The sequence below is a fragment of the Macaca thibetana genome, chromosome 5 (assembly GCF_024542745.1).
Source record: "Macaca thibetana thibetana isolate TM-01 chromosome 5, ASM2454274v1, whole genome shotgun sequence".
Taxonomy (NCBI): domain Eukaryota; kingdom Metazoa; phylum Chordata; class Mammalia; order Primates; family Cercopithecidae; genus Macaca; species Macaca thibetana.
This window is the reverse complement of record NC_065582.1, coordinates 38,783,655-38,810,579: the sequence shown is the minus strand read 5'-3', so window position 1 is coordinate 38,810,579 and position 26,925 is coordinate 38,783,655. Positions and strand designations below refer to the sequence as shown.

The 26,925-nt window shown below is 41.8% G+C and overlaps 2 protein-coding genes across 8 annotated transcripts in view; one reads left to right on the top strand and one right to left on the bottom strand.

Moving 5' to 3' along the window:
• Window positions 1–18,329, bottom strand: part of LRBA (LPS responsive beige-like anchor protein) — a 758,453-nt gene extending 740,124 nt beyond the window's left edge. For 2 of the 3 annotated variants that reach the window (XM_050791166.1, XM_050791168.1), the window contains exons 1-2: window positions 17,804–18,036; window positions 17,036–17,465 (exon numbers count right to left, since the gene is read on the bottom strand). In XM_050791166.1, the coding sequence (XP_050647123.1) occupies window positions 17,036–17,251 (216 nt within the window). In that variant the 5' untranslated portion in view covers window positions 17,252–17,465; window positions 17,804–18,036. Of the gene's footprint in view, window positions 1–17,035; window positions 17,466–17,803; window positions 18,037–18,074 lie in introns of those variants that run through there. The other variant, XM_050791167.1, reaches the window with a different exon arrangement.
• The window catches only part of RPS3A (ribosomal protein S3A), a 1,130,248-nt gene that overhangs the window by 1,032,321 nt on the left and 71,002 nt on the right, over window positions 1–26,925 (top strand). The window lies entirely within an intron of this gene.

Here is a 26,925-nt window from a genome sequence, read left to right as displayed (position 1 = left end):
ACGGACAACTCAGAAACAAATCCATACACCTACAGTGAACTCAATTTCAACAAAGGTGCCAAGAACATACATTGGGGAAAAGACAGTCTCTTCAATAAATGCTGGGTGCTGGGAACGCTGGATATCCACATGTGAAAGAATGAAACTAAACCCCTATCTCTCACCATATACAAAAATAAAATCAAAATGGAATAAAGACTTAAATCTAAGACCTCCAGCCAGAAAACCATTAAAAGAAATTATGGGGGAGACTCTCCAGGTCTGGGCAAAGATTTCTTTAGTAATACCCCTCAAGTACAGGCAATCAAAGCATACACAGACAAATGGGATCACATCAAGTAACTAAAAAGCTTCTGTAGAGCAAAAGAAACAATCAACAAAGTGAAGAAACAACCACAGAAGAGAGAAAATATATGCAAACTACCCATCTGACAAGAGATTAATAACCGGAATATATACAGAGTTCAAACAACTGTATAGGAAAAAATCTAATATTCTGATTTTAAAACGGGCAAAAGACCTGAATACATATTTCTCAAAAGAAGACATACAAATAGCAAACAGGCATATCAAAAGGTATTGTCAACATCATTGATCATCAGAGAAATGCAAATCAAAACTACAATGAGATATCATCTCACCCCAGTTATAACAGGTTATATCCAAAAGACAGGTAATAACAAATGCTGACAAAGATGTATAGTAAAGGAAACCCTCATATCCTGGTGGTGGGAATGTAAATTAGTATAAGCACTACGAGAACACTTTGGAGGTTCCTCAAAAAATTAAAAACAGAGCTATCATATGATCCAGCAATCCCACTGCTAGGTAAAAACCCAAAAGCAAGGAAATCTGTATATTGAAGAGATATCTGCATTCCCATGTTTGCTGCAGCACTTCACAATAGCCAACATTTGGAAGCAACCTAAGTCTCCATCAACAGATGAATGGGTAAAGAAAATGTGGTACATATACACATACTATTCAGCCATAAGAAAGAGATTCTGTCATTTGCAAAACATGGATGGCACTGGAGATCATTATGTTAAGTGAAATAAGCCTGGTACAGAAAGACAAGCTTCACATGTTGTCACTTACTTGTGAGAGCTAAAAATTAAACCAATTGAACTCATGGAGATAAAGAGTAGAAGGATGGTTACCAGAGGCTTGGAAGGGTAGTCGGGTTAGGGGAAGTGGAAATGGTTGTAAGTTCAGAAAAGTAGTTACAAAAAATGCATAAGAAGTAGTATTTGACAGCACAACAGGGTAACTATAGTCAACTTAATCGTACTTTTAAAAATAATCAAAAGAGTATAATTGGATTGTTCGTAACACAAAAGTAAATGTTTGAGGTGATGAATGCCCCATTTACCCTGATATGATTATTACGCATTGCATGCCTGTATCAAAATATCTCATATACCCCATAAATATATACACTTACTATGTACCCATGAAAATTAAAAATTTAAAGAAAAGAAATTGAGGTAAACAGAAAAGTCAATTTTTGAAAATATTTATACTGATACCAAAAAAAAACACTTTTATACTCTCTTCTTTACATTATTGTTGAAGAGAGAGGAATGTGAACAAATAAATACATTTTTTATCTTGGTTTAAACATTTTATGATACAGCAGTAAGAAGATCTAGTCTAAGTTCAGTTTTTATGTCAAACAGATGAGAAAAAAGAACACTTCACAATATATGTAAATCCAATTGTAAGATGGGATTCATGGACTTTGCTGAAATTCAGTTATCATTTTCCAGTTTTTCTTACAACTTAAGTTGTTGTTTTGTTTTTAAAATGTAAGTTCAAATTTCACTATGACTCTTTAATAAACATTAATGGATTTTAAAATTTTACTCAAGTTTTTCTAGTGCTTTTTAAAATATAGACACTTTTTTTTATAAGTGTCACATACTTTTCGGCACCAAAGTCACAAAATAATGTAAATTTTCCAAACATCCCATTTTCATAAGACAAATGTCATTCAAAAGAAGCAACTTTCTTATTCATAGCTAAAATGTGTTTTATTTATAAAAACACACACTGACTATTACTTAGAAAAGGTAAACAAATTCAGAAGATCTTTCTATAATAGAAAAATGGCTATCTTTAAGTCACAGATTTAAGTGCTCTACCGTCACTATAATTACTGAAACTTTGAGTATTCCAAAAATGTTACACTCTAAATTAAATAGATTTCATCATCACGCCTCATCTCATCACAAGATATTTTTTAAAGTCTATTATTTAAAATAACAGAATCTTTAAACCCATTTACCCAGACACAAGTAAACATACCACCAAAAAAAAAAAAAAAACTACAAGGAAATGCTTAAGAGAGGCTTCTATTATCACCTACTCCAGGCTTCTTCAAGAGGTCATACAAGCTATAAACCTCAACTGACCATCTGGCAGAATGAGGCACACCAAGGTAAAGCTTAGTTTATCTTAATTATTCTATCATCCGTTAGAAAAATGAATATACCAGGCATGGTAACCCACACCTATAATCCCAGCAATTTGTGAAGCCAAGGCAAGCGGATTGCTTGAGCTCAGGAGTTCGAGACCAGCCAGGGCAACATGGTGAAACCCTGTCTCAACTAAAAATACAAAATGAGCTGGGTGTGGTGGCACATGCCTGTGGTCCCAACTACTCAGGAGGCTGAAGTAGGAGGACTGCTTGAGCCCAGGAGGTCAAGGCTGCAGTGAGCTGAGATCACACTACTGCACTCCAGCCTGGGCAACAAAGTGAGACCCTGTCTCAAAAAAAAAAAACAGAAAAAAAAAAAAAAAAAGAAAAAAGAAAATGAACATAAATTCTAATATTTTTTTCATGTACTTTACCGAATCATCTTAAACACCCCACTGTGGAGACTACTGTTGCTAGCATATTTTATTGGAATACAAATAAAAAAAAAATTAGCTGGGTGTGGTGGTACGCTCCTGTAATCCCAGCTACTCAGGAGGCTGAGGCAGGATAATGGCCTGGACCCAGGAAGCGGAGGTTGCAGTGAGCCGAGATGGCGCCACTGCACTCCAGCCTGGATGACAGAGCAAGACTCCATCTGAAAATAAAAAATAAAATTTAATTTAAAAAAAGATAACTAAGTAAACTTTTCTTAGTGACACAGATTCATTCATTAGTCATATCATCATTATTCTTCAGATAATGAAGCACTGTAGTTTTCTTTATTCTGGGTCCTCCTTACTGTTACATTTTCAACTGTCAGTACCACTACCATTAAACCAATCTAATGTCTTCTCAAGATCTTTCTAGTGTATTATCTCAAATATACTAAAGAAAGAAGACAGCCGGGCGCAGTGGCTCCCACTTAAAATCCCAGCACTTTGGGAGGCAAAGGCGGGCGGATCACAAGGTCAACAGAACAAGACCATGCTGGCCAACATAGTGAAACCCCGTCTCTACTTAAAAAAATACAAAAATTAGCTGGGTGTGGTGGCAGGTGCATGTACTCTCAGCTACTCAGGAGGCTGAGGCAGGAGAATCGCTTGAATCCAGAAGGCGGAGGTTGCAGTGAGCTGAGATCACGCCATTGCACTCCAGTCTGGGCAACAAGAGTGAAACTCTGTCTCAAAAAAGAAAAGAAAAGAAAGACTACACAATCAAGGTTAAAAATTAAATGTTAAAATAACAGAAAGTAGTTTGCAATTAATAAATAAAACCACTTTTTAAAAGTCTAAATGATGGCCACGCTTCGTGGCTCATGCCTGTAATCCCAGCACTTTAGGAGGCCGAGGCAGATGGATTACCCAAGGTCAGGAGTTCGAGAGCAGCCTAGCCAACATGGCAAAACTGTGTCTCTACTAAAAATACAAAAATTGGTGCGCACCCATAGTCCCAGCTAGTCGGGAGGCTGAGGCAGGAGAATTGCTTGAACCTGGGAGGTGGAGGTTGCAGTGAGCTGAGATCATGCCGTTGCACTCCAGCCTGGGCAACAAAGCAAAATACATCTCAAAAAAAAAAAAAAAAAATCTAAATAAGAAATCTGTTTCATAGTTTAATAAATAATGTTTTCTCTTTCTTGGCTGTACAAAAAATGATGCATCTTACAATATCATCTTATAGAGTCAATGAAAAATAATAAATGTACAGGCCAAAAAACATCAAGTTTTCTTCATCCAACTAACTAGAAAAATAGAAGACCCACCATGCACACTAGATTAAGGCTACTTAGAGATGAGAGACAGTAGTATGATCAATCTGGTCTTCAAGTAATTGGGACTTCAGTTACTAACTGTTCCTTAAGTCTTACTCTATAATAAATGTGCTAAATTATAATTTTAACAGTACTTACGTACATTGTGAGGAAATCAATATATAGCTATTAAAATACGTAATGTTTTAAATGGGCTTTAAAGGTTCAAAAAATAAAATGCCCCTTGAAAATTAGGTTTAAGGGAACTAAAAACTACTAGATTATTTAATAGGTGATCATCCAAAATAAAATATGTATAACAAGAGGAAACAATGTAAGGTTACAGTAAATATGGAATTTAAATATAGTAAGACAGTTCAACTGTCAGCAAAGTCCCTGTAAAAATATAATGAATGCTAGGATTATCAGAGATTTTTTTAATTTCATTTGTACTTGCCAAAAAAAAAAAACCACCCATAGAATAAAAAATACCAGTTTCTCTTGTAATTTGCATTCTTTACCACCACATTTCCCCTTCTGAAAGGAATTAAAGGAAAATTACTAAGATAGGTCAAGTAACTACAGAGGACAGCAAGTGATCAAAGAAGCCACAGAATGTAGGGCAATGCTTATCAGTATAACCAAGTGAATCAGGAGACTGAATGCAATGGAACAAATTTAGACATAAATTCACTGAGTTAGGAAAACCATCTGAAAACCTACACTGTGATCTATGGATTTACACAAATAGGTGCAGAACTGGAAAGTGGGAGAAGAAAACCGTATACCAAATGATTGCCTAGGAATTACCCAGTCTCATTATTTTTCCACTTTAAAACTTTCTGATCAGCTAAGCCCAGGAAGTCAAGGCTGCAGTGAGCAGTGACTGTGCCACTGTAGTCCAGCCTGGGCAATAGAGCAAGACCCTGTCTCAAAGAAAAAAAGAAAAAGAAAAAACAACATAAAACTCAAATATGGCCAGGCACGGTGGCTCAAGCCTATAGTCCCAGCACTTTGGGAGGCCGAGACGGGCGGATCACGAGGTCAGGAGATCGAGACCATCCTGGCTAACATGGTGAAACCTCGTCTCTACTAAAAAATACAAAAAACTAACCGGGCGAGGTGGCGGGCGCCTGTAGTCCCAGCTATTCCGGAGGCTGAGGCAGGAGAATGGCGTAAACCTGGGAGGTGGAGCTTGCAGTGAGCTGAGATCCGGGCCACTGCACTCCAGCCTGGGCGACAGAGCCAGACTCCGTCTCAAAAAAATAAATAAATAAATAAATAAACAAATAAATAAATAAGTAAAACTCAAATATTTCTACCACAAAATTAAATAAGAGAATAGAAAAGTGAAGTTTTTAGCCAGGTGCAGTGGCTCACAACTGTAGTCCCAGCATTTGGGAGGCTGAGGCAGGCGGATCACTTGAGGCCAGAAGTTTGAGACTGGCCTGGGCAACATGGCAAAACCCCATCTCTACAAAAAATCAAAAATCAGCCAGGTGTCATGGAGCATGCCTGTAGTCCCAGCTACTCAGGAAGCTGAGGCAGAAGGAATGCTTGACCCCAGGAGGTCGAGGCTGCAGTGAGCTGTGTTCATGCCACTGCACGCCAGCCTGGGTGACAAAGCAAGCACTTTTTTTTTTTTCGAGATGGAGTCTCACTCTGTCACCCAGGCTGGCGTGCAGTGGCACAATCTCAGCTCACACAACCTCTGCCTCTGGGTTCAAGTGATTCTCCTGCCTCAGCCTCCTGAGTTGCTGGGATTAGAGGTGCCCGCCACTGTACCCGGATAATTTTTCGTATTTTTTAGTAGAGACAGGGTTTTGTCATGTTGGCCAGGCTGGTCTCAATCTCCTGTCCTCGGGTGATCCACCCCACCTCGGCCTCCCAAACTGCTGGGATTACAAGTGTGAGTCACCACACCAGGCCGGCAAGTAGTCCGTCTTAAAAAAAAAAAAAAAAAAAAAAAAACTACAGCAGCTTATAGGATAAGAATTAGAGACTAGTTATCATCTGAACTCTCAAGATACTTACCTGTAAAAGAAGAGTTGTATGGTCATCCTCATCTTTCTACCAGAAATACTTCTGGGATGTTTTTATTCATGTATCCATTCATTTATTCATTTATTTAACAAATATTTATTCAGTTCCTATTATGCAAGGCTGTTTCCAACCTCTGAAGGCACTTAACTCAAGCCACGAGCCCAATTTCCTCTACTGCCCACCCCCAACTCCAACAGTTCAAGGGCAGTTAGTTAAAACCTTTCTGAATCAGAAGATAAGGGTAGTAAACTACAAAGAACAACACTACGGCCTGCCAATAAAACTAGCTAATTCCATTTAACCTGTTAAAATCCAATCAGAGAGAAAAATAAACCAAACGTAAGAAAATTTTTGCAATCTAAACAACTTTAGGATTTGATAGCATATCTAATATTCCAAAATAAATATATACAATTTCTTAACTGACATGCCATCTGCCAATAAAAGATTTAAAAGGTAATCTGCTACAAGTCTTCATTCTTAACACTAACCTTTCTTCATATGCTAACATGCACATTTTCTTCTTTACTGTGCCTTGCCTTTCCAAATAAATTTGTGTGTGTGTCTGTAACAGAGTGAGAGACAGACAAACAGAGATACATTGGGTTTTCTTTTAATGTATTCACACCTTAAGGAAGAAGAAAGGCTGAGGTAGCAAAGGAAAGGGAAAAAGTAAATGGGATTATAAAAGTGATGGCTTAAAAAAACACAAATCACAAAACTGTTCTTCCTAGCAGCAATTCTCTAACACTCAAATTTGTCTTTCTAGCTATCTAACTCTTAAGAAAGTAATTAAGCATTTTTAAGTAAGTCTTAAAAAGCGCAGTGGCTCATGCCTATAATCCCAGTACTTTGGAAGGCCGAGGCGGGTGGATCGCCTGAGGTTGAGAGTTCAAGACCAGACTGGCCAACATGGTGAAACCCCGCATCTACTAAAAATACAAAAAATTAGCCAGGCATAGTGGCAGGTGCCTGTAATCCCAACTACTCAATAGGCTGAGGCAGGAGAATCACTTGAACCTGGGGGTGGAGATTGCAGTGAGCCAAGATCACATCACTGCATCCAGCCTGGGTGACAGAGCTAGACTCCATCTGAAAAGAAAAAAAAAAAAACCTTATGTTTTAAAATAAAAAATAAAACAAATGCTCATGTTCCCTTCTAAAATGAGACCTATGAGAAAAGGTCCACCATGGAACTAGTAAAATCAAAATAACTATTTTATGTTAGTTCAGTCTATGTAAATTGTATTGTAAAGTTTTTGTATTTAGCATTTTAGCCAAGATAAAAATTTAAGAAATACAGGTTGAAATCCAGAATTGCACATTTTTAATGGTCATATTTTTATATCATGTTGTTAGGAGGAAAAAATAAAATACCTAAGAATGATAGTTTAAAATCCAAATGATTCTTTACTATCTTACTACTCTAATCTTAAATCTACATTAAATTTTTCCCAGTATATTTAATATATATAACTAAAACATTTTAAATATATAAAAGTGCTTTTTTTTTTTTTATGGTAGAGATGAGGGTCTCACTTTGTTGACCAGGCTGGTCTTGAACTCCTGAAAACTACATTTTTTACAGTCACACAGGCAAATCTACCTAAATTATTTACAATGTAGAACTGAAAATAGTCTATTAAGAGTGCTTTCGGGTCATCAGAATCTTGAAATTATACATTAAAATAGCAGTTCCCAACCTTTATGGCACTAGGGACCAGTTTCATAGAAGACAATTTTTCCACAAAATGGGGGTCAGAGACGGGCAGATGGTTTCAAGATGAAACTGTTCCACCTCAGCGGGAGATGAGCGGCAGGCAAGCGAGCATTACCACCTGAGCTCCACCTCCTGTCAGATCAGTGGTGGCATTAGACCCTCAAAGGAGCACAAAGGAGGGATCGAGGTTGCGTGTTCCTTATGAGAATATGTACACAGACCTGAGGTACTATAGACTTGGTCAACTTTTGGCCTCCTTTTAACCATCATAGGATGCTAAAATATGGTCTGAAATAGAATATAGACAAATCTGACAAAATCTGTCAATCTGGTAAGATGGTTAAAATAAAGGGAAGGAAGTAGACTGCTATCCCAACTGTTTCCAAACCAATCACTGAAATCTCCAATATATAAACCAAAGCCATCATGCTAATTTTTATCATTCCATAAAGGGTAGCAAACGTACCATAAAAACAAAACAGAGATCTACTCATGTTGAGGTGACTGAAAACAAAGATTTTTACAGGCCTTTTTACTTGACGCAGGATGCCAAGGAAGCTTCTAACTGCAGAATAGAATACAGATCCCAAGGAAAAGCAGCAGCCCAAGGGGCAAGGAACTAAGAGGTAAAGCAGTAAAGAAAATGATACTTGTGCGATAGGTGAAAGGACAGAGAGGGAATCTGTGGAAATTTCCACCTTCTGCTAAAGAACAAACAAACAAAAAAAATCATAGGTTATTCCATTTGACCAACAATATACCCTGTGGGGCCAGGGAGTAGAGAAGCTAGCTGAAAACAGGCTCATTAGAGTCAAAATTTGACATGTCTCAGGCAAAATCATTCTTAAAATTTTGTTCCATATCATGTCTTCAGATTTACATAAGAAGGGTTTTCCTCATCCATAACCAACTAATTGGCATTTCCAGCTAGAAATAAGAACTTAAATTACATAGTGGTCCCAATAGAATGTAACAGACTTTGATTTGCAATTAAGAATATTTTACTCCTACTCCAGTAATGACAAGAGCAAAACAAAAATACATCAAGTCTTTCTCAAAGCCAATACAATAAGTATAGAAGAAATTGTGCTAATGCCTTAAAGGTTACTGAAAAGGTACTTTTGTGCTAATGCCTTAAAGGTTACTGAAAAGGTACTTAGAGAAGTATGCATATAAATATCTACCAGAAAGGATAAAAATACCAATCAGTAAGTTCATTCAGGCCAGGTGTGGTGGCTCACCTGCAATCCCAGCACGTTGGGAGACCGAGGCGGGCAGATCATTTAGGTCAGTCAGGAGCTCGAGAACAGCTGGGCCAACATGGCAAAACCCCATCTCTACTAAAAATACAAAAATTAGCCAGGTGTGGTGGTAGGCACCTATAATCCCAGCTACTCAGCAGGCTGAGGCAGGAGAATCGCTTGACCCTGGGAGACAGAGGTGGCCGTGAGCTGAGATCGCACCACTGCACTCTTCCTACAATGTCTTCAGTGATCTACACTAGAACTCCATTATCTGAAATTAACTAAGGTATTCCTAGGCAGAAAAATCACTTGGTCAATTGTAGCTTAAGTTGGTCCTATATTTATTCAACGGCTATCACGTATTCATCACTTTGTTATACCTTAGACTTCCAGCAGATAATGAACTAACATAACCTAAAAAATCATCACTTTACAAATGCCTGCAAGTATTAGGTAAATATAACAAAAAATACTTTTCAATGTAGAACTGAGCTTGAGTTTGCAAAGAAAGAAAAAAAGGAAAATCCCCAAACCTAAAGTGAAGAAGAAACAGAAAAATAAGTATCTGAACTTCTATTACAACTGCTGAAGGGGCAAGAAAGAGGAAGCTAGTACTAGGGGGCTTGAATTTTATTTCATTTTTAGAAACAAACAAAAAAAAGTATTTACTCAAGATGGGGAAGTAGAGATAAAAATCTCTACATAAATATGGGATCCTCAGAAGGTTAACCCTCAGTAAAAAAGTAGATTCTTCCTCTCCCCCACAAAACAACTTCCCTGGCACAGGAAATTACAAATAACTAGTCTTTGGCTGGGCTGCTGATTTCCTTTTTTTTTTTTTTTTTTTTTTTTTTTTAATTCAACAGAGATAGGGTCTCACTATGTTGCCCAGGCTGGTCTTGAACTCCTGGGCTCAAATAATCTTCCTGCCTCTGCCTCCCAAAGTCCTGGGATTACATGCATGAGCCACCGTGCCTGGTCACTGTTGATTATTTTTAAGTTTCCTCTGAGATAGTAAAATTCTGGGATGTTATTCACATAGGTTTTGAAGTCCAAATTTACACTATTGGCATGAACAAATTTAAAACACCAAAAAAAAGAATTTCAGGTATAATATACCCCCTAAGGCTCCAGGCAAACTTAACCCATATGTTCTGGTAATAAACATTTCCTAAGCATATACTATGTGTCAAGTACCCTTTCTAGGGGCTAGGGATGCAATAAGCAAAACAGACAAAAATCTCTACTCTTATTAAACATAAACAGTAGTCCCTCTTGATCTACAGGGTATACATTGCAAGACCCCTAGTAGATACCTGAAACCACAGATAATACCAAACCCTATGTACACTATGTTTTTTTGGTATACACACATACTTATGATAAAGTTTAATTTATAAATTAGGCACAGTAAGAGATTAACAACAATAACTGGTAATAAAATAGTACAGTTAGAACAATACACACAGTTCCCAACTTTTGACAGTTTGACTTACAATTTTGCAACTTTATGATGGTGTGAAAGCAATAAGTATTCAGCACAAACCTCAATTTAACAATGGAGTTACATCCCAATAAACTCATTGTAAGTTGAAAAGTCAAAACTATCATAAATCAACAAATATTTTCAACTTACAATATTTTCAGCTTAACAATAAATGTAAGTGCATCAAGTCAAGGAGCATCTGTATAATTCACAATTACATGGATAGAAGATTTGTACATACTGCAAACCTTATCAACCTCAGCATATGATTTTTTTTTCCTTGTAAGTCAAGAACTTCCACCTATTCACTTAAAAAAAGCACTTTACAATGTCTCTGTGTCATATCCAAATTGCCAACATCACTACTCTTTTCCCGGACATTACTATGTAAAATAAGGGTTACTTAAACACTGCAATACCATGACAGTCAATCTGACAGTGGAGAGGGCTGCTACTAAGTGACTAAATGACAGGTAGCATATACATAGAGCATGGATATGCTGGACAAAGGGATGATTTGCATCCTAGGCAGGATGGAGCAGAATGCTTGAGATTTCATCACACTACTCAGAGCTGCACACAATTTAAAACTTATGAACTGTCAGGGACTTCATGATGGCTGACTAGAGGCATCTCCTACTTGCCTCCTTCACTAGGAATAACCAAAATAGTGAGTGATCACACTTGGAATAGATAATCCAAGAAAGAACACTGGAATTCAATAAAAAAATGACAAGAAACACCTAAAGCAAGGAAGGGGAGGAAAGCAAGACAGCCAGCTCGGCTGGGAGTCGAGAGATGATCCCCACTGTGGGGAAAGAGTAAGTGAGAGACTCCCTGTGGTCCACATTCCCACTGTGGACTCCTGCAATTCCAGCCATTGGGGAGCCCCTAGGACCTCATGGAAACTAACATAGGGATCTGTCTGGAAATGGCGCAACAGCACTACTCCACTGAGGAAAATTGCACTGGGTCCCATAATCCCCCTAAGTCTTAAGCAGCTACAATAAGGCACCATTTTGACAACCCAGCCCACAACAGACTGAGCACTGTCCTGGGACCCAGCAGCTGGTGCACAGGCAGAAGAAAGAAACAGGCTGCCACCACCAGGACTGAGGCACAAGCTGGGCATGTGTCCCCCACTGCTGACCCCCAGTAGCAGCAGCACAGCACAGCCACTGATGCCCCTCACCCAATCATTCCAGGGCCTGGGAACCACCCTGTCCCTGCTTACCACAGTAGGTGTCTGCACATATCATTGGGGGGCCTGATGACACGCCAGCCCAGCTTCACCAGGTGGACATTTTTGTTTCAACCATATAAAAACTATTTTAAAATATTTTCAAGAATATGTGTGTGAAAAGGGATGCTTTATAAAAGGTGAATATAACAGATTGGCTCAACTAGGTCAGTATGGGAAATAAATAGTTTTTCTATTAATTCACAAACAGGAAAAAAAACTGATTTTCCAGTTCCCAAATGATTTCTCAGTTTAAAATAAATCAATTCAAAGGTCAACAAAACTGTATGCTTGCGGGAAGCTAAATTATCAAGTCTGTCACTTCTAGGAAACTATAAAGTGTTAAAATTTCACCAATTCACCCAAATTTATTTTAATTATCATTAACATCAATATATAACCAACAATATCTACTCATGACAGCTAGTAAAATCCCAGCTTGCTTTTTTACAAAAATTGATAACCTGATCCTAAAATTCACACGGAAATGCAAAGGGCCCAGAATAGCCAAAACTGTCTTGAAAAAGAAGAATAAAGAGGTCTTCTCTATTTTAAAACTCACCAGAAAGCTTCAGTAATCAAAAGGCAATTTGGTACTGGTTTTAGAATAGACATAGAGATAAACGGAAAAGAATTGAGTCCAGATAAATCCTTACATTTATGGTCAACTGATTTTTGACAAAAGTGCCAAGGTAATTCAACGGGAAAAGAACAGCCTTTCAACAATTGGCACTCCTGCCGGGCGTGGTGGCTCACGCCTGTAATCCCAGCACTTTGGGAGGCCGAGGCGGGCGGATCACCAAGTCAGGAGATCCAGACCATCCTGGCTAACACGGTGAAACCCCGTCTCTACTTAAAATACAAAAAATTAGCCGGGCATGGTGGTGCATGCCTGTAGTTCCAGCTACTGCGGAGGCTGAGACAGGAGAATCGCATGAACCCGGGAGGCAGAGCTTGCAGTGAGCCGAGATGGCGCCACTGCACTCCAGCCTGGGCGACAGAGCGAGACTCTGTCTCAAAAAATAATAATAAAATAAATAATTAAATAAATAAAAATTTTAAAGAGATGATTTAAAGTATACGGAAGATACATGTAACTTACATGCAAATACTATACCATTTTATATAAGAGACTGGAGCTTCTGAAAATTGTGGTATCCACTAGGGGTTCTGGAACCAATCCCCCACATATCAAGGGGCGACTGTAATTACTTAACAAAAAAAAATCTTGAAAGTATGTATTTGTCACCAGCCCATGGGGAACACTATTCTTGAATTAAGTAGCACTGAACACCTTTAAATACCTGATGGAAGCCTTAAACTCAGCAGCAATTTCCTGAAAACATGCCAACATATATTAATTATTCTGGGCCTAAAAGTCTGACAAATTACTTTAAAATACAGATGAAGACAAAAGAAAATGGTTTTAAACTGCAACAAGAAAAATGTACAAGTTGACCTGAAGTTTGAAACACTTGACTACATTGGTATACTGTTAATCAAAACTTATCCGCAAAACAGACTTGCAAAAGAAATTATAAACAGGGTAGTAAATTTCAAAGTAATTTATAACAGACTAAGGTCAAGCTACATTAGCAAAGTTGGGAGGTAGCACTTAAGAAAAAACTCTGGGCCAGGCACAGTGGCTCACACCTGTAATCCCAGCACTTTGGGAAGGCCAAGACAGGCAGATTACCTGAGGTCAGGAGTTCAAGACCAGCCCTAGCCAACATTGTGAAACCTCATTTCTACTAAAAATAACAAAAAAAGTAGCTGGGCATGGTGGTACGCGCCTGTAGATCCAGCTACTGGGGAGGCTGAGGCACAAGAACTGCTGGAATCCAAGCAGCGGAGGTTGCAGTGAGCTGAGATTGCACCACTGCACTCCAGCCTGGGTGACAGAGTGAGACTCCCTCTCAATTAAAAAGAAAAAACAAAAAAAGAAAGAAAAAACTCTGGAAAAGTTATATGGCTCTACCATGTACCATTTGGACACCTCTGGAGGAGAGGAACTTGTTCAATTTTAACAGTATAAACTTTATTGTTTAAGTAGCTAATATTTAGGCCAGGCACGGTGGCTTAAGCCTGTAATCCCAGCACTTCAGGAAGCTGAGCCGGTGGATCACCTAAGGTCAGGAGTTTGAGACCAGCCTGGCCAACATGGTGAAACCCCGTTTCTATCAAAAATACAAAAATTAGTCAGGTCTCGTGGTACACGCGTGTGGTGCCAGCTACGTAGGAGGCTGAGGCAGGAGAATCACTTGAACTGAGGAGGCAGAGGTTGCAGGGAGGCAAGGTTGTGCCACTGCACTCCAGCCTGGGCAACAGACTGTGACTCTGTCTCAAAGAAAAAAAAAAAGACTATCAACTAGGAAATATTTAGGTACAGCAGTACTAACAACACTGAGATGGACTAATTTACATAATCCCAAGACTTTGGTTCCATTTTTTTTTTTTTTAGGGTGTTGCTCTGCATAATTGTAGCTCACTGTAGCCTCAAACTCCTGGGCTCAAGGGATCCTCGCACCTCAGCCTTCCAAGTAGCTGGGACTACAGGTATATGCCACCATGCCCAGCTAACTTTTTATTTATTTATTTTTTTGTAGAGACAGGGTCTCACTATGGTGCCCAGGCTGGTCTCCAACTCTTGGCCTCAACTGAACCTCCCAAAGTGCTGGGATTACAGGTATAAGCCACTGTGCGCAGCTGCTTCCAAAGATTTTCTTGAGTGGCCAAAACCCCAGATAATCCACAAAAGAGCATGAAAAGTATTTTAAGGGACAATGGAAGGGGAGAAACTACTACCTAATATTCTCGGCAACTTTCCCTGCCCTACCTGACAAGCGAATGATATTGAGAGGTAACTAACTGAACAGACTTTTCTCTCTCCTTCTATCCAGTCACCCACTATCCTGCAAATACACAGCAGCTTTGAAGGACTTAATCAATGACCTTAAAATCTATACCATGTCTACAGTTCCAGGAAGCATATAAGCAAACTACTGCTATAGAATTTGGATTTCCTTTAATGATAAAAATGCAAATGACTCACATTTGGTCATCCACTCCAACACAGCACATTCTAAAGAACAGGAGTTCCAATCCTCCTTGTGTGTCTTCACACAAACAACTAATTATGGATTATATTACTACTACAGATTTCTGTTTCTCATTGAAGGCATATGAAGTTTTAAAAAAGAATAAAAAAATCAGAAAGGAAATGTTTCAAGTCTATTTTGAGGTAAAGCAATCAATTTACCATTTATTTTCTTCAGACTTACATATGAAAGCCCACACACATGCATACACACAAGATCCCCAAAATGTTGATAACTGTTGAAGCTGCACAATGGATACCTAAGTTCATTATACTATTCTATTTTTGCATACATTTGAACATTTCCATAACATGCAGTTTTTTTAAATATGTATGTGTGTGTCTATAGATGTTTATACGTAAACTCTCAATAAACTGACATAGAAATATCCAATTGTTCAAAGTTTTCATGCTCCCAAACTAAGTGAATTTTTTTTTTTTTTTTTGAGACGGTCTCTCACTCTGCCACCCAGGCTGGAATGCAGTGGCACAATCTCGGCTCACAGCAACCTCCACCTCCTGGGTTCAAGCAAGCGTGTCCAGCTAGTTTTTTTGTATTTTTAGTAGAGATGGAGTTTCACCATGTTAGCCAGGCCAGTCTCGAACTCCTAACCTCAAGTGATGTGTCCACCTTGGCTTCCTGCAGCGCTGGGATGACAGGAGTTGCACGCCCAGCCAGAATTTCATCTAGCTACTTTTTATTCTACAAGTTGTATTGCAGGTGACCAGACCATTAGTGAAGGTCTAGTGAAAGAAATAATTAACTGCCCCAGAATAAAACAAGCCTAACCTTGAAAAGAGGCAAACGGAAAGGTGCTAAACAGTTATTACAATTACTGCACGTTTATATTTGGTCCTGTTATCCTCTAACACAGGTGGGTAGGTAGAAAAGGGGGAAGTATTTTAGGGCCAGATTTCCTTTTGATTTTTTAAGTTGATGAGCAAGAGAGACTGGAATAAAGAAATCTAAAAAGTCTCCATTATAAATTATAACCAAGAGAGGCACAATGGCGCATGCCAGTAGTGCCAGCTACTTAGGAGACAGAGTGGGGAGAATCACCTGAACCCAGGAATTCAAGACTAGCCTAGGCAACATAGTGAGACCTCATCTCTAAATAAATAAATAAGTTAATGAATTAATTAAAGGTAGAATTGTATAATATATGAATTATACCTCATTTTAAAAACAATTTAAGCCATATACAGTGATGCATGCCTATAGTCACAGCTACTCAGAAGGCTGAGGCAGGAGAATAGCTTGAACCTAGGAATTTGAGAACAACCTGGGCAACACACAGAGGCCTCATCCCCCTCCCACCCCCGCCCAAAAAAAGCATTCATAGCTCATCTTAGTGTAATCAGCAATTTCCAATGACTATGCTTTACTGCTAGACATGAATTTATAAAACACACAAAGATTATACTGTATCTGCTTCAATTCCTTTTTTCATATTGCCATTCAATTTTCACAAGATTACTTTAAATGTAATCCTAAATTCATCCCCAATTTAACTTTTGTTAGTCACAACTAAAAATAAAACTAGTCAAAATTAAAAATACTAACTTTGCAGCAAATTAATCTTGCATCAGTACTACAAACAAAAATTTTTAAACTTATTGTAGCAAAACATAACTTTGACTGAATCAAAGACATTAATTCTCAAGTCAAAAAAAGGTCACAAGAACTTACTTAAAGTGGTAGAGGGAAACGCAGACTTAGGCACACATGCCAAGAAAAAAAAAAAATAGAGATAACTCCTCCGCTAGAACCTCCCCTCAATACTTTCACAGCAACAATTATTTCCTTAGCACAAAAGTGATGTGTTCACTTCCACAAAACCTGGATCATCTAAGTTTGCACAATTCCCTTCAATCTAAAAAATAGATGAAATTGTTTCATTTAGGTTAGTAGAATTTTGTGGCCCTATACATGAAAAAAGTCACCATCAGTGTGAGTAAAGCACATGGCTCCAGCTTCAAGGTCTTGTTTCCCAACCCACTGAAAAGAGTATATGCTTATAAAATATTCATCGACTTACCAGGTTAAAGACAGTTTCTACAATGTCCCTATTGGATACTTCTCCAACTTCAACCAAACCGGTCAACACGGCAAATTTCATTCTGATGCCCCTGATGGGGAGCCCTGGTTTCAGAGACAATGCACCCCCTTCAGTAGGGGTTTCTTCTCTCCCTCCACCTCCCCCGTCATCACCTGTTGGTGGCGGGGAAGGGACACGATTGTCTTCGCTAGCCATTGCTAGCAAAAAGGACAACTCAGAGTCACCCTTGGACAGCAGTCGCTGCACTGGCAATGAGCACAACACACGCAATGCAAAACGAAAGGGTCTCTCTTCCAACTTGTGGAGAAACCCCAAAGCAGTTGATGTGGAAAGTCCTTGGCGTCGCCCTCCTCCTTTTGGAGAATATTTGTCCAATCTCTCTCCCCGAGGCTGACAACAACGCCAAACCCTATTGGAAGATTAAATATATGTTAAATAGGCTAGGTTTTGTTTTAGGGTTTTGAGGGGACAAGAGGGAAATAGTTATTGTCGGTCAAATAAGTTACTAAAGGCACCCCACTACTAGCCACCCGCTTCTCCCCGGCTCAAAGAGCTGGGTTCTGGGTGAAGGCAGGTCCAAGAGGCCCCGCACAGGCTCACTCCTCCCCCACTCTCGTGCAGGTTCTAGGCGCAGGGTAACCTCTCCTCACAGGTGCACCAGAAAGAGAAACTGTCGCGGAGAAAGGAGGGATCGGAGGAAAGAAGGGGGCCCACAAGCTATCACAGAGGTAGAAAGTTCCTCCTCACCCAGATACTCCGGACTCGTCCTCACCCCCCGCCCAGGAGCAGCGAGACGGAGGTGGCGGCGGAGATCCAGGGCAGGAAAAGGCGGGGGAAGGGGGCGGTGATTATTCTAAATGCTCGGCCCAGTGGGAGGAGTGAAGTACCTCTCTCAGGCACCTGAGATTCGACGGGAAGAGGCGGGGAGGTGTGTGTGGTGGCAGGAAGGGAGGGGAGCGGCCACAGAAACCCGGCGGCGACCGCAGGGAGAGAAGGGAGGACAGAGAGGTCAGTGCACCTGGTCGCAGCCTCCAAGTTTCCCTAGTCCGCTCCCCGGGAGTCCGCGGCTGCACAGAACTCCATGGCTTCCTGGCCCGCCCCGCCCCTGCGCTCAGCCTTTGCAAAAGCAGCCGCTGCTGGCGCTACGGACGCCGCGGCTGAGGCTGCTGCGAGTGGTGAGGATGCTACTGCCACAGCTAGCCCCGCCACGGCTCGCGCGGCTTTCCTGTGCCCACTGAAGCTGCTCCCGGCCGCCATGACAGCGCCGAGGGCTGCCGGGCGCCGCGTGCGCGTGCGCGAGCGCGAGCGCGCGGGGCGGGAGGGCGCGAAGGCGGAGGCAGCCGCGCGGCGGGGGCGCTGTGAGGGCGCGCGGACGGCCTAGGGGGCCCAGAGCCAGCGGGAGCGCTGGGCTCGGGCTTCCGGCTGCACTAGGCGCGAGGGCGCGCACCCAGTGGGAGCGCTGCTCTAGTAGCACACCGTGTGTTCGCGGCCCGGCTAGGAGAGACCCTTCCGTTCGAGGGCCTATACTTCCCCCCCTCCCACTCTCGGACCTCGGAAGGTGCTTCTGCAAGTCCTGAGGCGGGGATTCTGGCGCTCCTGCTGTTGTTAAGTTACCGTTGGGTCCCTTGGCGCGAGGGAACCCGCCCCGCGTTGCCAAGGTGTGTCATTGTACTTGGAGAAGAACACCTGAGGGACCTCTACGAGCCAGAGAGGTGACGGCGCTGGAGCCAGTGAGGCTGCTGTCCCTGCCCAATGGGAGCGAGGAGTCCCCACCCCTGGCTGCTTTCAGCTGCTGCCCGCCCGCCGTTCTCGGCGGAGACTCGGAGATTTCCACTGGGATGTCTCGGCAGCTGCCACCATTCGGGAAGGGAGGGGAGGGGACCGAGTCGACGAGGAACGGGAAAGATTCCTTGCTTTGCAGCTGCCGCCCCACCATACCTCTCCTACATTCATTCTAGGGAGAAGATTCCTGAGACAGCTGCTACAAACAGCGTGGAGACAGGGTTCATTGTGCCTGTAGATCTCCGAAGGGTTTTTTTCCTCTCGTGATTTTCCAATGTGAAGATTACGCTCGCGTCATTCTCAGAGTAGATCAAAAGATATATTAAGTAGTACAGATAGCTCTTCATACTCAGTGTCCCTTCTTTCCACCCGCTATTAACAGTAAAGCATTCTTCCTAGTGAGTGAAAAATAAATTTAGAGGAAGCTGGTTTTTCACCCACGTGTATCCTTTGAGGTCAAAGGGCCTTTTTAAAAATACTCCTAGCTCCTGAAATGAAAGTGAAGTAAAAAGTGGGATTAAACAAAGGAAGAATTCTGGAAAAGTTAGGAAAAAATTGTAGTGGTTTGAGAAAGTTGCCTGAAGAAAAAGTTATTTGAGATGGCCTTGAAAAGTGGACAGAAGCCAGGCGCGGTGACTCACGCTTGCAATCCCAGCACTTCGGGAGGCCGAGGCAGGTGGATCACCTGAGGTCAGGAGTTAGACCAGCCTGGCCAATATGGTGAAAACCCCCGTCTCTACTAAAAATACAAACATTAGCCGGACGTGGTGGTGCATGCCTGTAGTCCCAGCTACTCGGGAGGCTGAGGCAGGAGAATTGCCACTGCACTCCAGTCTGGGTGACAGAGCAAGAGCGAGATTCTGTCTCAAAAAAAAGAAGACAATTTTAGCTCTCACATGGAAATTTGGGAAGAAAAAGGTAACAGACACAAGAAGCAAGGGAGGGCTGGGTGCAGTAGCTCACACCTGTCATCCCAACACTTTAGGAGGCTAGTGCAGGAGGATTACTTGAGACTAGCCTGGACAACAGCAAGACCCGTCCTCTTTTTTCTTTTTTTGTTTTTTTTTTTTTGTTTTTTTTAAACGGAGTTTCCGTCTTGTTGCCCGGGCTGGAGTGCAGTGGCGCAATCTCGGCTCACCTCAACCTCTGCCTCCTGGGTTGCAGCGATTCTCCTGCCTCAGCCTCCCTAGTAGCTGGGATTACGGGCATGTGCCACCAGGCCCGGCTAATTTTTGTATTTTTGGTAGAGACGGGGTTTCACCATGTTGGCCAGGCTGGTCTCAAACTCCTGACCTTAAGTGATCTGCCTGCCTCAGCCTCCCAAAGTGCTAGGATTATAGGTGTGAGCCACTATGCCCGCCCAAGGTCTCTATTTATTTAAAAAAGAAGCAGAAGAAGAAAAGGCAAGGGGACATTTTCTTTAGAAAAGTGTTACACCTTTTAAAAATACTAAGGTGAATTCAACTGCACCAAATCTCATGTGGTTGCAAATGTTTGTTAAAGATTTGTTTTCTATAAGTAGACTTAGATATTCCAGAGATGAGGCAGACATCTTTCTGACGATCCGAATTGCCGATATACATTTCCAAAGTAAAAGGCAACATCAGTGGCTTCCCATTTCTGAAATCTCTGAAAAACTAAACGCCTCAAGTTTGTTTCACATCATTAAATGAGTAAGTCTGGAATAAGGGGGAATAGGGTGTGCCTGCAGAAGAGACACAACTTTCACTTGACCTTTCATACATCTGTGTTTTGAAAGTGAGGCATTAATCCATAAAAGGCCTCTCATAGGATTTTGTCTCCTCAGATGGGGCAAATGGTATGTTAATATATCTGTCATATAAGTGCTAATTAAGTATTTGTTAAATGAACAAATATCTTCCATTAAGAAGCAGATGATAGCCGGGCGCGGTGGCTCACGCGTGTAATCTCAGCACTTTGGGAGGCTGAGACAGGCGGATCATGAGGTCAGGAGATCGAGACCATCCTGGCGAACACGGTGAAACCCTGTCTCTACTAAAAATACAAAAAATTAGCCGGGCGCGGGGGCGGGCGCCTGTAGTCCAGCTACTCGGGAGGCTGAGGCAGGAGAATGGCGTGAACCTGGGAGGCGGAGCTTGCAGTGAGCAGAGATCGAGCCACTGCACTCCAGCCTGGGGCACAGAGGGAGACTCTGTCTCAAAAAAAAAAAAAAAGAAAAAAGAAGCAGATGATAATAATGAAAATGCCCCCAACACAGAGTGATCACAGTCTAAATGATCCGGGGCTAAGGTTTGTAGCTTATGAGTTTGCAAGCTCACTGTTAATGCTGTTCTGCTGATGAAACAATGAACACAGACAATTAACCAAATATTTCTTTTTTTTTTTTTTTTTTTTTTTTTGAGACGGAGTCTCGCTCTGCCGCCCAGGCTGGAGTGCAGTGGCCAGATCTCGGCTCACTGCAAGCTCTGCCTCCCGGGTTCACGCCATTCTCCTGCCTCAGCCTCCTGAGTAGCTGGGACTACAGGCGCCCGCCACCTCGCCCGGCTAGTTTTTTGTATTTTTTAGTAGAGACGGGGTTTCACCGTGTCAGCCAGGATGGTCTCGATCTCCTGACCTCGTGATCCGCCCGTCTCGGCCTCCCAAAGTGCTGGGATTACAGGCTTGAGCCACCGCGCCCGGCAAACCAAATATTTCTAAATGCCAGATACAGTGGCTCCTGCCTGTAATCCCAGCACTTTGGGAGGCTGAGGCAGGCAGATCACCTGAGGTCACGAGTTTGAGACAGCCTGGCCAACATGGTGAAACCCCATCTCTACAAATACAAAATTAGCCAGGTGTGGTGGTGGGTGCCTGTAATCCCAGCTCCTTGGAGGCGGAGGCAGAAGAATCGCTTGAACCCAGGAGGCAGAGGTTGCAGTGAGCCAAGACCATGCCTTTGCACTCCAGCCTGGGCAATAAGAGTGGAAACTCCATCTAAAAAATATATACATACATATGTGTGTGTATATATATACACACACACACAAATTGTCAACTATTCATAAAAATTTTTTCAACCTCTTTGGCAATGGTTAAAACAAAATAGTTGGCAAAAATTGGAGGTTCACTGCAGAAAGAAGCATAGAGAAGGTAGAAGGGGGAACTGTTCACTTCTAGGCAAGCCAGCTAAAATGCAATCACTAGGCCTAGATGCGGTGGCTCACACCTGTAATCCCAGCACTTTGGGAGGCAGAGGCAGGTGGATCACCTGCGATTGGGCATTCAAGACCAGCTTGACCAATCTCTACTAAAAATACAAAATTAGGTGGCGCATGTCTGTAATCCCAGCTACTCGGGAGGCTGAGGCAGGAGAATCGCTTGAACCCGGGAGGTGGAGGTTGTGGTGAGCCGAGATTGGCCACTCCAGCCTGGGCAACAAGAGCATAACTGTGTCTCAAAAAAATAAATAAATAAAATGCAATCACTGTGGACTATTATTTAGGTGTACAACATAGAATCTTGGAATGCTTCCAGATGAACTATCTGCCTATCAAATCTTAAGCTCCTTTATAGCACAATACTTTGCACATTATAGGTATTCATATTATTTGGATTGAGTCGAAACTAAAGTTACTTGCTTTAATTTTTCTCACCTGAAAGCCCTTGTCTGGGTCTACATAGCTATTAGCAGTGAGAGGGAGGAAAATCCTGTTAAAAATGGGTATCTTGGCCAGGCACAGTGGCTCATGCCTGTAATCCAAGCACTTTGGGAGGCCAAGAGGGGAGGACTGCTTGAGACTAGCCTGGCTATCATAGCAAGACCTCATCTTTACAAAAAGTTTCAAAAATTAGCCAGGCATTGTGGAACACACCTGTAGTCCCAGCTACTGGGGAGGCTGATGTGGGAGGATCACTTGAGCCGAGGAGTTCAAGGCTGCAGTGAGCTGTCATGGTGCCACTGCACTGCAGCCTGGGTGACCAAGCAAGACCCCATACCAAAAAAAAGTAGGGGGAGGCCAGACGAGGTGGTGGCTCATGCCTGTAATCCCAGCACTCTGGGAGGCCAAGGTGGGCAGATTGCTTGAGCTCAGGAGTTCAAGACCAGCTTGGGCAATGTGGTGAAAACCCATCTCTACAAAAAATACAAAAATTAGGCCGGGCGCGGTGGCTCAAGCCTGTAATCCCAGCACTTTGGGAGGCCGAGACGGGCGGATCACGAGGTCAGGAGATCGATACCATCCTGGCTAACACGGTGAAACCCCTCTCTACTAAAAAATACAAAAAACTAGCCGGGTGAGGTGGCGGGTGCCTGTAGTCCCAGCTACTCGGGAGGCTGGCAGGAGAATGGCGTAAACCTGGGAGGCGGAGCTTGCAGTGAGCTGAGATCCGGCCACTGCACCCCAGCCTGGGCGGCAGAGCGAGACTCCGTCTCAAAAAAAAAAAATACAAAAATTAGCCAGATGTGGTGCTGCGTGCCTGTGGTCCCAGCTATTTGGGGGTCTGAGGTGGGAGGATCACTTGAGTCCAGGAGGTAGAGGCTGCGGTACGTCAAGATCACATCACTGCACTCCAGCCTGGGTGACAGAGCAAGACCTTGTCTCAAAGAAAAGGGGTTGGGGGGGAGGTATCTTAATATGGAAAGCAGTTTTACAATTTGTTTATATCTTCAGCACTATTAATGGAAGTTTTCTAGTCAAACGCCTTCATATGAACTATCAGCAGATGAATTTATAGGACTATCCTACCTGTATCCCTGTACCATAACCCCCGCCCCCACAAAAAAAAAAAGAAGGAAGAAAAAAATACCGCCTATAAAGCCAGGCTCAAGTTTTCCATCACCATCTAATTTGTATATCACTCTAACAGTATCTTGACACAATTAAAGACTAAAAGTTTTCATAATGTTCCTTGTCTTCAACGTACACTGACATCTTTCAGAAAAAAAGAAATACATAGTGGATTCAGAACAGGAAACCTTCTGCATAACTCAGAGTAACTCAAGCAAAGAGAAAGTAATTTCATACTGAAATCAAGAAGATTATTGATCTGTAAACCCTTACCTATATGCAAAGAAAAAACGTTTTCAGAACAAAGATGGGATGGAATTTTCTTTCTACTGGAAAATCACCCAATCCACCCAATTGTAACTTTCCTAGGGTATAGATTAAATGATAACTTAGGGGAAAAGCACCACCTACATGATTTGCTGTATACCTGTTTGTGTATCCCTGGACTTGGAGTTTCTTAAATTATTAAGCATAGCTTATGATATCTTAGGCTGGAAATGCATGGCAATGGTTTTTTACTCCTTCCTATGAGAAAGTCAAACATTGCTTTTACTATTCATTAAATCTTACTAATGTTAAATAAGACTTCAAATGTTAGTAGCCTTTATTAATGACATTTTCATGGGGCATTCGACACTGGGAACAATTATAATTTAAAGGAAAAATACATTACCTATTTATAGTTAGAAACTCAAAGTTTAACATTAAAAGTTTATGTGGCTGGGCACAGTGGCTCACTCCTGTAATCCCAGCACTTTGGGAGGCCAAGGCAGGCGGATCACTTGAGGTCAGGAGTTCAAGACCAGCCTGGCCAACATAGTGAAACCCCATCTCTTCTAAAAATACCAAAAAAAAAAAAAAAATAGCTGGGCATGGCGGTGCACTCCTGTAATCCCAGCTACTCGGGAGGCTGAGGCAGGAGGATCATTTGAACCTGGGAGGCAGAGGTTACACTGAGCCACAATGGTGCCACTGCACTCTATCCTGGGTGACAGAATGAAATTGTGTCTCAAAAAAAAAAAAAGAAAGTTTATGTGATTATTTAGGTTCAAAATGATCCACATCAACTTACTATATCTTGTACTTTTTGTGTGTGACGGAGTCTCACTCTGTTACCCAGGCTGGAGTGCAATGGCGCCATCTTGGCTCACTGCAACCTCTGCCTCCCAGGTTCAAGCAATTCTCCTGCCTCAGCCTCCAGAGTAGCTAGGATTACAGGCATCTACCACCATACCGAGCTAAATTTTGTATTTTTAATAGAGACGGGGTTTCACCATGTTGGCCAGGCTGGTCTCGAACTCCTGACCTCAAGTGATCCACGCACCTCGGCCTCCCAAAGTGCTGGGATTACAGGAGTGAGCCACGTGCCCAGTGAGACATTTTAAAAAACATTTCTTCCCTTGTGTATGTCACACAAAGGGTAGAGACTTTGAAAAGGGCAACTTCACTTTCAGCAAACGTACTAGCCAAAACATACCTTTTAAGACATAAAATATTAATGCAGTACTTGGTGTAGTTGATAAGGTGGTAGACCAGTTGGTTGATTTGTCTTTTCTATTTTTCCCTTCTCTATTTGGCTCTTAAATAGGTAGACCATTTGCAGTGTTCTCTTATGACAGTAAAATAATGCTATTAGACTGCAATGAAATGTTGCACCACCGCACCACCCTACCTTTGCAATCTATATAAGTCCATGTCACTAGAATGACTGTTGGCATTTATCAGCTAAGTTCTGAATGGCTTGTGCAGTTGAGGTCTCTGAGAGGTCAGTGCATCACCTTAAAGCGGTAGGTTTCCATTTCCATCAGTAGGATAAAGGTCGGAGTTCACACAAGAAATGAGACACCAGGAGGTTGACTTTAAGCAGACATGAAAGGAGATTACTTTTCCTAGCCCTCATTCTCTGGGGTTTGAATGCTAAATTACTTACTAGTACTCTAAGTAAAGAGAGAAAGATAACTTCTGTCATGTGGTGGCATGCTTGGAACATTCCCTCTTGGAATACAATCTACCTGGAGAAGCCACATGGAGAACAAATGAGGCCCATCAGTTAACAGCCCCAGCTGAATTCCCAGTCAACAACCAGCTACCTGCCATGACATGAGTAAGTCATCTTGAATATTCCAGCCTTCAGATAACAGCAGCCCTAGCTGTTGGGGGTGCAGAATTGAACATGGGTCTAGTTAATCTACACAGAGTCTTGGGTTGTTTCCATATAGAAGAGATATAAAGCCAAAACATCAGGTGAAAGAGATTAGTTTTATTCCTGACCATGTTACTTCTTTGGGGGGGTTTGCGTGGGAACCATATTCCTTTTGTTTGTTCAGAGTAAAAACTTTTAAAATGTTCCAGCCTGGTCACAGCTATGCTGAAATCCAAAGTACTCATAATTGGGCCTGCATGTTAAAGAGGGTGAGGTGATACCCCTGTATTTAGCCAGAGATTTTCAAGGGAAAGGGGAATTTTGTGGGGTCATGTTTAGGGTTATAAGGTCCACAAGGAATTTTCCAAGGAGGTTTTTCCCTTTGTTGCTAACTGAGAAGACCTGGGTTTAATTTTATTAAAGGAAATATCCATTTCCTTACAGAAACGCCATATGATTATCTTTGCTAAGAAATATGTACAAGTTCAACTCCACTAATAAAGGAATGTAAATTAAGATAGTTTGAGATAACATCGTTGCCTCTCTCATTGCAAATATTTATAGTATCCAGTGTTGGCAAAGGGGAAATGAACACTCTTATTTACTGCAAATGTACAACATCACTGAGAGGCATTAATACACTGCACTTCCACTCTTTTTTTTTTTTTTTGAGACAGAGTCTTGCTCTGTCACCCAGGCTGGAGTGCAATGGCATGATCTCGGCTCACTGCAAGCTCCGCCTCCCGAGTTCACGCCATTCTCCTGCCTCAGCCTCCCGAGTAGCTGGGACTATAGATGCACACCGCCATGCCCAGCTAATTTTTTTGTATTTTTAGTAGAGACGAGATTTCACCGTGTTAGCCAGAATGGTCTCGATCTCCTGACCTCATGATCTGCCTGCCTGGGCCTCCCAAAGTGCTGGGATTACAGCCGTGAGCCACCGCACCCGGCTGCACTTCCATTCTTAAGGATATATCCCAGGCATAACCAAGTAGCTGAAAGATACAATTAAAATCATTTTCATTTTATAATTATTTATAATTTCAAAAACTTAGAAACAATCTAAATGTCTAATACACACAAAGAGAAGTTGTACATTCTGGTCCTTCCATACAGTGGGCATTAGAGGTAGTTAATGGACATAGAAAAGTTTCATGACATATTCAATCAAGGGACTCAGCCTGGCCAACATGGTG